The following is a 16,391-nucleotide window of genomic DNA, read 5'->3' as shown; positions in this document are numbered from 1 at the left end:
CATACCTAGTGTAGGGTACGCTGTGATACACCCAACAAGGTAGAACATGGACATGAAAGACGGGCAGAAGATATTCTCAAATCTACAAGCAGCCTTAGACTTTTTAAAGCAAGCAGGAATGGACTATCCCGCTTCATCATGCAAAACAGCTTGACTGGCAATGGGGTCTAATGGAAAGGTGGGAGATGGGGTTGGCTTTGCCTCTCACTGTATATTGTCGTGACATATTCAACGCTTGGGTCACTGTCTTGCACAGTTTCAGATTCTGACTTAAATGATATGGGGTGGGTTGGATTCCTTCTCATCCCCATCCACCTGGAAGCTTTCTAGATCTCTATTTGCCTCCCAGAGGGAACACCTCATATACCTATGGGGGAACTTTGTGCATTTTCTGTTTCTTGGGGAAAATGTTTTTGTTTATTGGCAATGGGACATTTGTGTACCTGAGGATGTGACTTTAGCAAGTTAGGGATGCTGAAGTGGAGGAGGGAGGGAATTTTAGTTTGATTGCAATTGTCCACATAATGTGCTTAAAGGGTGCTCTGTTAAGCCTTGGCTCTCACAATAGTCGCATCTTAGAGTTGACAGACTGGAGACATGAGTAATAACACTGGCCCCGCTGCAGCTCCACTTACCTTTTTGACCTGGAACTTTAGAAGTCTGGACACCCCAAACAAAACAAGACAGGTACTGGCTTAATTAGATCACCAACATGCGCACTTCTCATTTCGTCAAGAAACGCATCTGTTGGACTATGCAGCAGGTGTGGTGGGTGCACGTTGGGTGGAATACTGCATGGCCTCCAATTACTCCATGTATGCTCGAGGGGTGATCATCTTAATTAAGCAGGTGTGCCATTCGAACTGGAAGCAACGTCAGGATTGGCTTGAGAGCTCTGAATTTGGGCTCCCAGTGGGACTGGGAGTCTATTTCTGTTGTCTCCAAACGGGCAACGCAGCTCGGGTTGGAGACAGCTTCAGTGTGCATGATGGTTTGGCCCGCCTGAGACGACCAGCCAAACCATCATGAGCACTGACAACTGTGCCCACCACTCCACCTGCAGGCTGTCATCTCCCATGGCCCTGACCCAAGGACTCAGCAGGAAAGGAGAAATAAAACAATAATAAAACGAGCCTTGAGGCAGTCGGTGGGGGAGGGGGGAGACGCTCTTCTAAAAGCAGTTTGTTCTTATGGTCTTCAGCTGTGGCCCACCTTTCTGCCTGCCTGGAGTTTGACAAGGTCACTGCCCATAGAAAGAGACTGAAAATCTCACGTACTGGCCTGTGCTCGCTCTTCGTCCTTCTTCATGATGAGCAGGAACCGAGGGCTCTCCGGGCAGAAGGGCAGCAGAGCGATCTGTATGAAGGCCGGGAAGACATTGAGGGCCACAAGAAGGGGCCAGAGGCGCTCAGAGCCCATGATGACATCCAGACCGAAGACCTGCGGAGAGGACGGGCAAGAGAGGGAAGGGGAGGATAGGGGGTAGGGGGCAGAGGGGAGGGAGGAGGCAGGGGGAGAGGAGGGGAGGGCAAAGGGGAAGGGGAAGGGAGGGGAAAGAGGAAGGGGAGTGGAGCAGAGGGGATGTAAGGAGGGGAGGAAAGGGTACGATGAGGGAAGGGAAGGGAAGGGAAGGAAAGGGAAGGGAAGGGAAGGGGAGAGGCAAGGGGAGGGAAGGAAAGGAAAGGGAAGGGAAAAGGGAAGGGGAAGAGGAAGGGAAGGGGAGGAGAGGCGAGGCAAGGGGAGGGGAAGGGGAAAGGGAAGGGGAAGGGAAGGGAAGGGAAGGGAAGGGAAGGGAAGGGAAGGGAAGGGAAGGGGAAGGGGAGAGGCAAGGGGGGGGAAGGAAAGGAAAGGGAAGGGAAAAGGGAAGGGGAAGGGAAGGGGAGGAGAGGCGAGGGGGAGGGGAAGGGGAAGGGGAAGGGGAAGGGAAGTGCAAGGCAGCATGAGATTAGATAAAGATCACCAGAAGATGAGGGGAAGGGAAGGTGGAAGCAAAAAAGGAGGAGAATGGAAGAAAGTGAGGAATGGGTAATTAAAGGGATGGAGTATAAGGAGGAAGCTCAGATGAAGAGAGGGTGGGAGAGAGACAATTGGAGGGAAACAATGAAAAAAGGAGGAGGACAAGGGGAGAGTGATGAAGTAAGGTAAATCAATTGGTATTATTGGCATTGTTTGACACTCCAAAGCTCTCATATTTGACAAGAACAGGGCTCCTGCTGCTCACTTTACCGACCTTGACAGAATGAAGTACTGGTTCAACAACAGGGGGGACTAGTACCTGTTCCAGGTTTCACACTCATCTCTACACCAGGTATACATATCCACTGTCCTATTCTCCTGGCATTCTCTTGTTTCTCTTGCTCTACCTTATAACTGTCTTTTCCTTATCAAGTCTTCAGAAATATTTTCCATGTGTAGATTATTGCTTCAAGATTCACAACAACCCCTTGATGCCCGTCTGCTTCCTCTTCCTATCACAGAGCTGGGTGGGAGTATTATATCTAGAGAGAACAGGAGAAGCATTACATCCCTAAATTATATGCAAGCAAAACAACTTTTTATTTTTCACCTCTGATATCGTTTTGGTGATCTTTGAACTCCATAAATACCATATCACTAACTCAGGGGGGCTGATTAACAAAATAATTTAATTTAAAGTCTCTGGATGCAGAGGAACATATCTACACATGGCTCAAGTCACAAAAAGAGAGTACTTCAGGAAGCTGCCACTGTCACATTTGTACTAAGATTACTCATGGAATACTTTGATAGAATCCATTTTCACTTGAGCAAATTTACATATTAAAGGAGTTGCTCAGTATTATTTTCCCTGAAAAAGATTTCTCCCTTTGAAGAAACTTCTTTCCCTCCACCCCAATCAAATGTGGAAGTGTTCTTTGACCTTTCCCACCCAGGAAAGGGGTTCACTCCTGCCAGAATATTGTTTCTGCTTTTCTGGTGTGCTGCCCTTTCAATAAACAGGAATAGATCCCTCTCTCAGAACTATCCAGATTAGTTTCTCTAAACATTCAGAATAACTGTGGACGGCCTGTGCATCTTCAGCCTGCATTTTCTGGTTCAGGGAGGCATGAACAGTACAAACTCAAACGGTTTGGTGCACTCACTCAAGAAATTCACCCTTTCTCCAGCCCATCTTGTGAGCAGATTTGGACTTGTTTTCAAAATACATTCTGCATCACAGGGTGTGCACTCTGAATATGGACCCCAGAATATTGATGGGACACAATATTGAGGACACAACATTGAAAATAAAATATGGACAGATAAGTATTCAAATTTTCTATGCTTAACTCCACATATACGTACCTACGTGGTACATATATATCTTCAAGGTATGTGAATATGGAGTTAGGAATATTAAATCTATACTTCTCTAAATGCACTTAACTTTTCGATATTTTGGCCCTCAATATTCTCTCCGGTATTCTTGTATCACAATATTCTGGGGGTCAATGTTCACTATACAATCGACTACTATACATTTCAATTCTCCAGCTTGAAACTGCATGGCAGAATATGGCCAAGGACCAGAGAGGCTGTCATCTATGCCATATACATGACACAACAATAGAACACTTAATTTGTCTGAATCCCCATTTACTTGACCTGTGGAAGAATATTTTCCATCATCGTCAAGAGTATCCAGCATCAGGACAATCAAGAGTATCCGGCATCAGGATAATCAAGAGTATCCAGAATCAGGACAATCAATAGTATCCGGCATCAGGACAATCAAGAGTATCCAGAATCGGAGGAGGAGCCTAGCCTGCATCCATGATGGCCGCTTGATCCCTCGGCTCCGCCGATCCTTCCGTCTTCCTCCCGGCCCGCAACTCCTCCTGTTACCGATCCTGTTTCTGAATTGAACCCTCGGGACCGGGAGGCGATTCTGACTCCAGCGGTGTGTTTCTTTGCGCGCCCCCTGCGGTAGAAGTGCCGGGGCGCCCTCACCCCCTTTCCGGAGCTGGCTGGAGCTGATCGGGTCTTTGTCTTGAGATGGCTGGCCATGTTTGCACTCTCATCGGACACTGAAGCGGGGCAGAGGCGACCAGCGGGAACAGCTGCTATGCTGTGTTTACCGCTGCGGGGATTTGCTTAGCTTTGCTCATCTTCGCGCTTGGGGAATATCGTGTTTAAAGTGCAACATTGTGTCTACGCTCCGATCCGCAGAAGGCAGTGATTGATCGCTTATCCCCTCCAGCGTAGCGGTGGATGCCATATTGACGGCTGTGTCCCCGGCTTCTGTGCTTACTCCGGGCTGCTGCCGGTGAGATGCCCGTTTGCCCACATTGCTCTGGCGCCGTGCATGGTGTCGGCATGGTTTGTGCTGCCCCTGTGCCCCCAGCCAGGTCATGTTATGCAGGACCCGGACTGGGCCACCAGCTACGTGGCAGTGATGGTGGAGACCAGCCTCGGGGACTACAACACCTCCACGAGCCCCGCGTGCAGGGACCTGCTGCCCCTCTTCCTTCTACGGCACCACTGCAGATTGGAGACATCCTGTGCGCCTTGGGTATTTTGAGATCTGCTCTACAGGATACTGCCCGGGACTTAGGGGACCGGCTGGACGCTATTTCCCCCTATATGCCCCCGGTGGGAAGAGTTGGCTCTCGATTGCAGGACACTGTGCCACATCCTGTCCCCGATTGCTGTGGAGTGCCTACCCGGGTGTGCTCAGGGGCATTGAGGGTGCGTGAGCCTGACGACACTTCAGTGTTGATTGAAAAGGTGGTGAAGTGGTCTGAGGACGGTGGGTTTGTGCAGTGGCCGGAGAGTCGTCCATGGACGCCATGTTTGGCTATTCCTTTGTGTTCTACTGGCGACACTTACAACTTTCTCCTGAAGCGGATGCTACTGCTTTGGCCGGCTGATTTTGGTGGACTGTCACAGTGCGTTGTCCCCCTTTCTATCATTGTCGCACGCATGGCTTTGGAATGGACAGACTTTGTTGGACAGCGTCCTACTCTGTTGGGGTCACTCCGTTTGCTTATCCCATTCAAGATGGCTACCGTGCAGCTGGACCCCGTAGATGTCCCCAATCGCAGGGGCCAGGGATGAGGACGTTCCCCCTATCATTGACTGCGGTAGCGTATACTGCTGGGGCTGCAGGGGATAGACGGTGGAGTTGAATACTGTTTCCTTTGGTTCGGGGATCCGGGGATGGGCGGCCGAGGATTTACATGCTGATTGTTTTGAGTTTATGATTATGGCCCTCCTCCGATCTTATGTGATACCTTTTTTCTTCCCCTTTTTCTTTATCTGTATTTCGGGTACTCTTTTTGGGGCGACAGACACACTGCTAGGGGGGGGTAGGCCGTAGCCTCTGCATGCGTGTAGGGTGGGGGTAGGGGGGTGGGGTTTTTATTTTGTCCGTTTCAGTTTCTATGGGCCTTCTTTTTCTCTTACTTTTGGTTTTCTTTTCCTTTTCTGTTTCTTTCTTGGGTCAGTAGGGTGGCTCGGTGCGAGGGGGGCGGTGACTGGCATGCAACATATTTTGTTCTTACTATCCTGTCGTATTATTCTCATGCCGCTAGTCTGATTATGTTTTCTGTTGCTCGGATTTCTTCTGGTTGACGTTGCCCTCTTATGTCATTGGTGGATTGTTGGAACTCTGATCCTTCCTATTGTTTATATTTTGGAATATACTAAAACTTTAAAAATTAACCTTCACTTCTCCTGTCTCTCGGTAGTGCGAAGATACCCAGTGTAACCCAGGCTGATTGCTATTTTATGCTCAGATACTATCGAGTTGTCGCTTTGCTTGCTAACTTGCTTCAACATGTGTCGTGGCCGGCCGGATGGCTGTAGGCCTGTATTTGTTTTGTTGCTAATGTGCAATAAAGGTTTCAAAAATTTAAAAAAAAAGAAAAAGAGTATCCAGAATCAGGACAATCAAGAGTATCCGGCATCAGGACAATCAAGGAAGTCTGCATTTTTTGTTTTAAAGGTTCCTCACACAAATCAATATGGACTGTTATGAAATATTTTGAACTGCTTCAAAATTACTTATAGAACTTTTTTTTAAAAACATCTTTGTTGACAAAATGTGATCATGATGCGCCAAATTGTGATGTTATGTTCATTTTTTTAATGAAATCTATCTGAAGGTTTGTATCCTCACAGACTTTTTTACCTTCACTCCTATTTTCTATGCTAAACTCAGCATTAAGGCTCTGGGCACTTTACCGGTAGTCGTGCTCTCTCTCTATTAAAGGTGGTAAAATTGACCTACAACTGATTGGTACATTTACTTTACTTGCAAATCCCCAGTAAATAATACTGTCTCGGGCTTGCCACTAGAGTGCAGTTTAAAACTGCCATTTCGACCTGGCAGAAAACACCTTTTGCCAGGCCTAAACCTGCTCCTAAGGAAGGAGGTCAAGGTGCATAGGGTAGAGTGCATAGTTTTTAAAAAGTAGGACATGGGTGCTTAAGCTTCATGTATCCTGACAGTGGCAAACTCCTAAAGTCATTTTCACTGTTGTAAGGTTATCTCTCCCATCGACTAAAACTGGGTTATCTTACTGCACTTAATAAGTGACAACTTCAGTTTGGGAACAGATAGAAAAACACTTATTCCAATCATCTGAAAGGTAATTTAATATCCTCCTAAATTGTAAAGTCAGTCTCTAAGTCTCAATTCTGAAAATGTCACTTTTTGAAAGTTGGTATTTTTCTGATTAAACCAAATGTGGCTTTCTACCAGTGTCCTGGGTCACATCAATGTAAATGGCTGCTCTGCTGTGGGTTGTGTATTCCTTCCAGACATGGGGATAACACGTAATTGATTTTATAAATCGGTAGTATAAAGTAATGTCGTACAATACCATCTGCTGCTAAATAACAATCCTCCATCACTTTTTTGCTAAATCTGTCAAGGACCCTGGCATCACACACTTTACTTGCAAATCCTGTGCTCCATCCCACATTCCATAAAACCCATGTGAAGATGCCATCTTTCAGTCTGCACCACAAGGCAACATTGTCATTTGCCTTTTGTTACCAGCCTGTGCCAGCCAGCATCTCTCATTCTGCAGCTGTATGATGTATGGCCTTCTCGTTAAGTTTCCAAGTGCAATCTTCAGCGACATGTTGGATGGTAAGCATTATGTACGCAGATTGTGTGCATTTGAGTGCTGTCTAAATTAGAGGGAACTTTAGTTTGGGACATGTGCAGGAAATGCTGCCTGAGGGTTCCAATCAGGCATAATGTCTGAGTAGAAAGCTCAACGCTTGAGATCGCTCAGTGAAGCAGGGTCGTTGCAAAAACTGGTTGATAAGATCATCGGTGACCGAGGCAGCTGAAGCAGAGTGGCCAGAGATGGGAATTTGCCTGTTTGTGAGACAGAGGATTATTATTTGTGGTGGATGGCAGTACACCACAAGCAATAATGTCCCTATTCTTGTTAGGTTGGGTAAAGGTTTCCTTAGTTTAAACCTGAGCTCAACCCCTTGTAGCTATGGCACAGAGGAGACAGGCTTAACTTAAGAAAATGTGCAAAGCATGTAGAAGTATCAGAACACTTTAAAAGTCAAAAACACAATGGAATAAAAATCCCACTATTATTTACAAAAATAGAGAGTATTTAATGAACAAATTGACACCAAAACTACAAAAACCTAATAAAGGGGAACGGAGATAAGAATGAAATATTTAAATTAAAAATAGCACCAAAAAGTGTGAAGTGCCAACCATGGTCATCTGGTTTTTCTTGACCAGTACCTAGGCTTGATTTAAGGCAGACTGCAAAGGAGCATGTCAGATAGAGAAACAAGGTGTGACCCGGTCAGAAGTTTTATCGTAGGACTTAGTCTCTGAAATGGAAGTCAACAATCCTCAGCGGGAAAAAGCAGCAGGCTGTGGTCGAATAAAGGATCCAAAAGGCCAGATAGCTGTTGGATGAAACCCCGGTGAAGCCTTTGACTTTAGGTGGGAAAGCTTCAAGCAGGAAAAATTCAAAATACGCATCCATGGAAGGTCCCTCATCAGTCAGATACGTTTGGCTTCATCGCCCAGTGAAGATTTCTACGTTTGAACATAGTCCCTTTTTGGAGTTTTGGGTTTTTCCAGCAGCGTAAGGCTGCTGGAGATATCCAAACATGGCTCTACGAGACCAGATATCTTCTCTGCGATGTCTCGCTGACATGGATTTGCTGCTGAAGAAAACCTCTGAGTGGGAGCAACCTGAATCTTTGGACCAGTGGCAACGCACCTGTAGCATCGTGCTACAAAGAAATACAGACTCTGCTTACTGTTTCAATGGAGCTTTATTGTGTGCTTCTATTACCTTCCCTGTCCCTACTCTAACTGTCCTCTTCCTGTGTCCACTCCTCCTCTTCCTCTAGCCCCCTAGCTCCGCCCACACCCAGCTACTAGACTGCACTCCAACATTACATCTCCCCCCTTGTTAACGAAATTAACTTAGCGTCTAACATATTTAAAGTTCCTGGGTCAGCCATACAAGTCCGTGGGCTGTTCGCTTGAGATATATGGACGTATCTCAGTTTGCGTTGTGTGGCCTTCTGCCTCCTAGACGAGAGCATTTTTTATTACGAGAGTACATGTTTGCACTTGCGCAACTTCTCATGTGACGTGCATATGTTCAGATTCATGATGTTTGTTTCTCAACTTCTGAGTGATCCACTCACCTTCAGTGTCTGAGGTGCCTATGGAGAGCTCAGTTTGATATCGGCAGTCTGTCCTCCTTTGTGACTCTTGCTCACGTGACTCTCGGCCTCTTTTCCGAGGGGATGTTGTTCTGGTTCCCTTCCGAGTGTCTGCATGTATTTTTACTTCCTTTTGCCTTGTCAGGTCAAGAACAACACTGTCTTCCTGTTTCGAGTCTGGGATGCCAGCCGGTGGGGTATGAACTGTGGAGATCATCTTGGTATGGCTTGGAGATTGATTTGCTGTCTCGGGTTGTCTCTCCCACTCCTGTTCGCGCCTAGAACACGTAAACCCTGGAACCGGCTGGGCATTTGTGTGCTTCGTTCTCATCCGATGATGACTTGTCTCTCCTGACATGTCCGGCTTCCTTTGCAGATCGACTGCTTGGTCCGTTTTTATTTGGGTGCTAATGGCCACGATGTCTGTTTTCCTTTTATAGGACCAGGACCTTTGAGTCAACCTCGCTGCCCCTATCCGGGGTGACGGTGTAGTATTTGTGTTGCGATGCACCTGTGATTGATATGACGGGTTGTCTGGTGGAGTGATCGAGTGTGCATTGACGTTAGTGTGAGACGTGTCGCTCTTGACGGGAAGAGTGTCCCTTGGTTCTCTGATGTGTTCGGGTGCTTGGCGCCATGGCCGTTGTCGGGACCACGACTCCGTTGACTCAAAGGATCGGACCGACATGCTATCTGAATCAGAGGGGTTCTCTGTCACTTCCCTCTGAGAATGTTCCTTTGAGAATGTTGCGAGTGGCCGTTGTCGGGACCACGACTCTGCCGACTCAAAGGATCGGACCGACGTGCTTTCTGAATCAGAGGGGTTCTTCGTCAGTTCCCTCTGTGAGTGTTCCTTTGAGAATGTCTTAACAGGTGGTCTTCAGAACCGGGTAGTCCGTGACAAGCTGCTTTTCACCTCGGAATTGTCTTTGAAGTGCTTCTCCGTGTGTCTTTGTTGGAACATCTTCAATGTTGTCTCATTTGGGAGGTTGTTTGATGATTCCGTGCTTGTTCCTTGTGCTTGATCCCAAGCTTTTGCCTCTTCGTCCTTCTCGCCTGAGGTTAACCATCTCCGCTCTGTTTCTTCGTTGTCGCGGGGCCCATGGATGCATGGATCTTTTCTTGCTTGTTGTTGTTGTGGAGGACCAGTCCGTCTTGTGCGATCTGGTTCTCCTTCCTGATTGTTTGGTGCTCTAATATCTCTGATCTGGGGGTGGTGTGTTCTCCTACCAGATGTTTCCTCTGACTCGTCTTCACTCCTTGGCGACTGATGTTCCGGCGTCGATTTCCGGTGTTGACCGTTGCGACCCCTTCTTCTATGGTTTGTCTTTCTCCCCCACTTGTTGTGCAGAATGCCATCTTGTCCAGGAGTGCAATCTGTCCCACTGGACGCTCCCTCCTCGTCAGAGTAGTGTGTGTCATACTTTGAATGACTCCTTGAGGGACTCCTGGGGGATGAATAACTCCTGGGAGTTGTTTTTTGGATGGTTGACTCTGAGGGATCTTTGGTTGATTCTGAGTAGTCTGACTCTGAGTACTCCTTGTCACTTTCCTTGTCACTGTGTTTCTCCCGTTGTCTTTTCGCTGGTCTGCCTTCTCTCTCTCTCCTTTTGTGTTTGTTTGATTTCTGAGTTCTCTCTTCCCAGGTATCTCGAAGTTTTGCACTCAGGTGCACATCCATCAATTTGTCTCTTGCTTGGACTTGCATTCCAATTTCGGCTTTCTTGATAATTTCCTTTAACGACCAATGCCCTCTCAGTATTTTGTGCTTTGTTTCGGGGTTTTTACAGCCTTCAATTATTCGGAGCCGAACAGCATCCTCATTTGTAAACGTGTTGAAATGGCAGCCTTGTACCAGACTTTGCACCCGAGTGATGAAATGTGGCAATGGTTCGCCTGGTTCCTGCCGTGCTGTGTTGAAAACCATGCGATTATGATCCACATCTGCCTGTGCATTGAGATGGGCACAGAGCTCCTCTTGGAGTCTATCATAGATGTCCGCTTCTTCTTTGGAAAATGTTCTAATTGGGCATCGGCCCCCAGGACCCACCAGATGGAGGAGTAGCACCAGACATTTTCTTTCTCTTTGCTCACCATTGGCTTTCAAGAAATCGTCCAATGTTACCAGCCACCAGTGCCGTTTGAGGCCCTTGATCCAATCGTCAATCTGCACCGCTGGGGGCGATACTTCAATGTGTGGAGTGAACCATTGAGCTACGTCTCCTCCCGCCATGAGAGAGGGAGATTCTGATCTGTCGTAGACGCGGGACATTGTGCTGTTCACTTTTCTTCGGGTTTTCCTTTCGACTGTTGCAAATCCTCCAGTCACATTATCGACGAGAAAGCCTAGTGTTTGTTGTGCTCGTTTCGGGTTTCAGTTACTTCTGCTTGTTCCACTATGTGGTTGTCTCTGCTTCTGTTTTAGCTTGAGCTTGATTATCAGTTCTTCCTTCAGTTCACTCGTGTTTGGTCAACATTGCGCCCTTCAATTTATCCATGGTTAGTGATAATGTTGGGTTTCACTTGCTTGTTGTGTGTGTTTATTGGTTACTTCACACTTGCTTTGGCTCATGCTCGTTGCTGATTCCGTTGTAATTATTTGTGCGTTGTCTTTATCATTGTCAATGCTTGTTGGTCTGATACTTGTTTTGCCTTGGCCACTGTTTGTTTACTATCTTTGTCAGTTCTTGTTTGCTGGATTTTCCAATGCTTGTTGATCTGCATGTATCAATGCTTGTGTCTCTTTGCATGTATCAATGCTTGTTTCTGTGCATGTACCAATGCTTGTATGCTCTTTGCCAATGCTTGTTTATTTGATTTTGTCAGCGCTTGTTTGAATCGTCTTGCCAATGCTTGTTTATTTGTTCTTATCAATGTTTGTTCTGTAGTTGCTCTTACTTCTCTCTCGCATTCGCCTGTGCTCATTTCCTCATCACGCCGCTTGCGTTTGCTTGGGCTTGTTCTCTTATTATGCTACTTGCATTTGCTCGTGCTTATTGGTCTCCACGTGTTGCTTCCATCTGTCTCTTGCATGCGTCTATGCTTGCTTCTTACCTTTGCCAGTGTTTGTTTACCCTTTGGGGCAGTCTGGCTTGGCTTCCTTGTGTTCGTGTGCTCAATCAGGCACTTTCCATTTGCCGCTGCTTGTTATTTAGATCTCTTCTCGTTTTCTTTGCACTTGCCAGTGCTTGTTGATCTCTTCGGGGGCTGTCTGCCACTTATATTCCCTGACTTGACTTGTGCTACTGATCACCCTCGCATTATCCATTGGAGCCACATGATGCCTGATTTAAACATGGCCGCTCCTTCACTTCACAGGGGATGTCTCCTTGAGTTGCCTGACTCTGAAATGGCCGCCCGCATCCCACGAGGTCTGACTGTCCCGGGCCCTTCTCCCCCTTCAGGGCTCCATTAAGGACTCACCCGCGGTCAGCTGCAGCAGCGTCGATGTTGTGTTTCAGGCACCCCACCGTCAGGTAGGCTCGGGATCCGCTCCCGACTCGTTTTTCTCCTCGCCCTGGCTATTCCTCACGCATCGGGCGGGAATTTGCTGCTCGACGAGCCAGTCTTCCTCTTACCAGCATCCGCGCAATCTCGGCTCTGCCTCCCGCTTCACTCTGGCACTCACGCCGCACCGCTGACTCGGAATCGAGCTCCCGATCACTCTGTCGCTCTATCGTAGCCCCGGGACCACTTGAGGCGCACCTTCCGATTTTGGCGCGAACCGCGCTCCGTTTCAAATCTGCTTCTTCCCGCGCTCGACCAGGCTGCGGGGCTCCACGTGAACCACGTATCGCGGAGCACTCACCACTACCGCTGGTCGCTTTCCTGCGACGGCGATGTATTTCCTTTGGGGCTGTGGCCACAATCAGGCAAGGTTGGGGTGGGCTCCCACCTTGCTCTCAGCTTCCCGCTCTGCTCCGCCGATCGCGGGCTAAAGACCACGCATCGGGCGTGAGGTTTCCAAACCTCCGACAGCCCACAGGCTCCGATTCTGGCGCGTTCAGTCGCACTTGGCCGCTGGCTCTCGGGGGCAGCGTCCTTCCTCCCAGGGCACCTCTCCTTCACTTTGGGGCATTGGACAGGGTCGGAGTGGGCTCCCGACTCCTGTTTCTTCTAGGATGCTGGGCACCACGCATCCGGCGGGACTCGCGCTTTCGGCGCAAAGCACTTTCTTTCACCGAGCGTTTCAGCGCTCGCTGTCGTGACTCTCTCGGGGCTCCCCAGCGTCTCTGGGGTCGGGGTCACTCACTGCTGACTTCCTCCTCTCAGCACCAACTTCACTCGGCAGCGGAGCTCGTCTCTCGACGCTGTGGGGGACAGGGTGTCTTCATACGGTCCTGTGGGTTGCATTAATGCCTATCCCACCCTCGTCGCCAGTTGTAGCATCGTGCTACAAAGAAATACAGACTCTGCTTACTGTTTCAATGGAGCTTTATTGTGTGCTTCTATTACCTTCCCTGTCCCTACTCTAACTGTCCTCTTCCTGTGTCCACTCCTCCTCTTCCTCTAGCCCCCTAGCTCCGCCCACACTGGAGTTGGCAGGTTTGTCCCAGTCCTCCAAAGGTAGGTAAGGTACGGGCTGGAGGGAGCTCCTTTGGCTTCTTTGCGGCAAAGGCCAAGAATGACCTACCTGTTGACCTTAGGACATGCCCGTCAGAGATTTTGTTCCGGAAAAAACTAAAAACTTGGCTCTTCCAGCACCCTTCAGGGGGCCGAAAGTAGGCCTTTTTACTTGTTCTTCTGGTGCCTTAGGATGGAGGGAGAGAGGTTTCAAGCCAGCTGCCGAGGTGTTGTTGGTGTTCTAGCGCGGGGACACTCTGTTGTAGTAAAGAGCCGCTCTATAAGCTGAATAATAATAAAAAAGGTCTTTGGAACCAAAAGGTTTCTAAGTCCTAGGCTTTTCAGGTGGTGGCATACTCTGACACAACTGAGGGTCCCAGGACCTCAGGAACAGCACTTGGGTGTCAAAGCAGCAGAAACCACTAGCAGGGCCCAGGGCAGGTCCATTTAGAACTTGTCAGCTGCCGACCCCAGGGGTGTGGCCAGGGAAATGATCAACCCTTCGCTGTGGTCACTTCAAACCAGTTCTGGGGCATCTCCTTCCACTGAGATTGGCACCTACCTGACTGGGTAGAAAAAGGAGTGCCTTGCCAGGGTGTCAGCTAACATTTGCCTATGACAAGTAAGGCTTATTTGAAGTTAATGAAGTTTCTGAGTACAGCCCAACTGGTCATCCTGCAAGAGGAACAGAAATACAGAACACCTCCCCAAAGGGCTTTGTCTTAGCTCTGGGAACACGTTCATACCTCATCAAGAGGGCCATTCAGCTCCTGGGTGACCTTTGAAGCTCATGTAAATGAGCTTCTAGAGGCTTTTGGGAAGGGGAAAGGTAGCTTTCTAAAAGTGACTTTTCATATATATTTTACAAATCTGACTTTATCAGTGGATTTGGCTTGTCAAAAAGAGTTTAAGCACCCCAAGAATTCATTTTATAGCTGTTACCTAGCTGGTGATAACATTATTAAAAGTAATACTGTATTCTGATGCTTTCCTATGGAACACCCAGCTATAGTGAAAACAGTGTTTTGGCTTTTTTCCTTGGAAGGACATGTTTGAAATTAAACTTTTACATGTTCTACTTTTAAATAGCATACTCTCTACCTTAATTCCCGTGAGGTGTGCATAGGGGTTACATGTTAATATTTAAAAGGAGGGTTGAGGCCTGTCAAAAAGGTTTTTTTTTGGAAGTGAGAATTTTCATTTTTAAAACTGCACAGTCAGGCTACAGTGGCAGGCCCTCAGTCATGTTTACACTGTCACTGTAACGGGTTGGACAATGGGTGCTGCAGTCCGTTTGTGATATTTAATTGACATGTCTTGGGTGCACTTTGCACCATATAACAGGGATTTATAGTTAAATTACATTGGTCAATAAGAGGTATTGACAATTTCAACAAGTTTAGGGTTCGAGCATATCCACTGGGCCTTGGTTAGCAAAGTCCCATTGCACACAGTAAAAAAACAGCAGCATCAGTCCAAATATGGGGGTAATCATGCAAAAAGAGGATTTTCCTACACTTTTGCTCCACATCAGAGAACACAACAGCATATAATGTCCCTTAGGAACTTGAAATGTCTGGGTTGTCTGGGTCCCCTTTTCCTGCAACTTAGGCCAAGGACCTTCAAGCACTAACTTTACCCAAGAGGAATGGTGCCTGATACATAGTTAGATGAATAAAGATAGACTAAAGAAGAACAGCATCTGGGGTGTACCCCAGAATTAATTTTGTTTGCAGCCAATGTGGCAGTGGACAAATGCCCAACTGGACTTGGTTGTATCGATAAATTCTGGAGGGCATAAAAGAGATACCGACTCTTTCTAGAGTCTGAGTAAACTCCATTTCAATTAAGGTATCAGGGTCATAGAATTATCAAGGGAATATTGATATGAAGCGCTTCGGACTGTAAATATGCGTTGAAAACGTGTATGTTGAGGGCTTTTTAGGATCCTGCGGCAGCTCCAATGAAGGCATGTGGCTCACAGATCCAGATGGGCTTGTGGGAGTCAAAGGTATCACTAATTTTGCTCCTCATTTCCCATCCTACCAAGTCCCGCAGGTACTGTCTCCTTGCATTCAGTAAACCACTCCAAATACATCACACACTGCCCTACCAACCATTGTCAAAGCATATCCTCCCATCCAGGGCCTCAGTATTCGACCTAATTCAAATTCTCAGACTTCCATTTATTTCTCCTGTCTTGCTATAAAAAACCTTCCCTTTTTCAAAAACACCAAGCCTGCTTTCTCACCTGTGCGATCAGGAAGCCAATCACAATGGCCAGCTGGTGGAGAGTTGCAAAGGCACCTCGAAGGCTGGTGGGTGCAATCTCCCCAACGTACATGGGTACAAAGCCTGTGCTGAGTCCGCTGTAAACACCCATGATGAAGCGCCCAACGATAAGCATTTCATACGTGCGGGCCAGTTTGGAGAAGCCCATCAGTGCCCCACTAATGATGGGCAAGATGTTGGCCAACAACATTGAGTTCCTTCTGCAAAGGCAAGAGTAAAGAAATGGGTGAACACAGGACAACTATGGGTCCCCCAGGGTGGGATAGAGTTTGAAGAATACATACGTCAGCACAACACATCCATCAGTCACTCACCTTCCAAGGCGGTCGACAAACAGTCCCACGGAGAGGGCTCCGACCATGCCACCAACAGGAAAGATAGAAACGGAGGCAGACCAGAGAGAGGTCAGGAAGTTGTGGTCTATCCATTTGTGGTACCGGGCCATGTACGTCTCATTGTAAAATTTCTCAGTGATCTGAAGAGAATGAAGAATGCACAAGATTTAGGAGCTCCATGTCCCAGAGACAAGGGGCATGTGGAGAATTAGACCAGGAGCGTTTTAGGGTCTCAGTACTGAAATAGCAGGAGAGTCACAACTGTGGTGCATGAAGTGGACTGAAAGAGGATTCAAGCACTAGGACAAGAGAGAGTCTGAATAGAGTGCTTAATGTACAGACATGTAAAAAATCCAGTCTTGGATCAGTGGGAGAGGAAGCAAGCAGAACAAGAAGGAGGAACACATGTAGCAAAGCAAAACACTTTTTTTTTTTTTGTTTTTTTGGACCCCGACTCAGGACTGATCCTCTGATTAAACCTTTTAAAATTTCGGATCTGGAATTGAAATTTGCCTA

The 16,391-nt window shown here is 47.5% G+C and overlaps 1 protein-coding gene across 1 annotated transcript in view; it reads right to left on the bottom strand.

Annotated features, from left to right (window-relative positions):
* Positions 1–16,391, bottom strand: part of LOC147706469 (solute carrier family 2, facilitated glucose transporter member 1-like) — a 43,579-nt gene that overhangs the window by 8,782 nt on the left and 18,406 nt on the right. Inside the window, exons 3-5 of the mRNA XM_086929085.1 lie at positions 15,855–16,015; positions 15,500–15,740; positions 1,278–1,440 (exon numbers count right to left, since the gene is read on the bottom strand). Coding sequence (XP_086785211.1) covers positions 1,278–1,440; positions 15,500–15,740; positions 15,855–16,015 — 565 coding nt within the window. The remainder of the gene's footprint in view (positions 1–1,277; positions 1,441–15,499; positions 15,741–15,854; positions 16,016–16,391) is intronic.

The sequence above is a fragment of the Lissotriton vulgaris genome, chromosome 7 (genome assembly GCF_964263255.1).
Source record: "Lissotriton vulgaris chromosome 7, aLisVul1.2, whole genome shotgun sequence".
Lineage (NCBI taxonomy): Eukaryota > Metazoa > Chordata > Amphibia > Caudata > Salamandridae > Lissotriton > Lissotriton vulgaris.
Note: the sequence above shows the minus strand (reverse complement) of the source record. Positions and strands in the feature narration are given on the sequence as shown.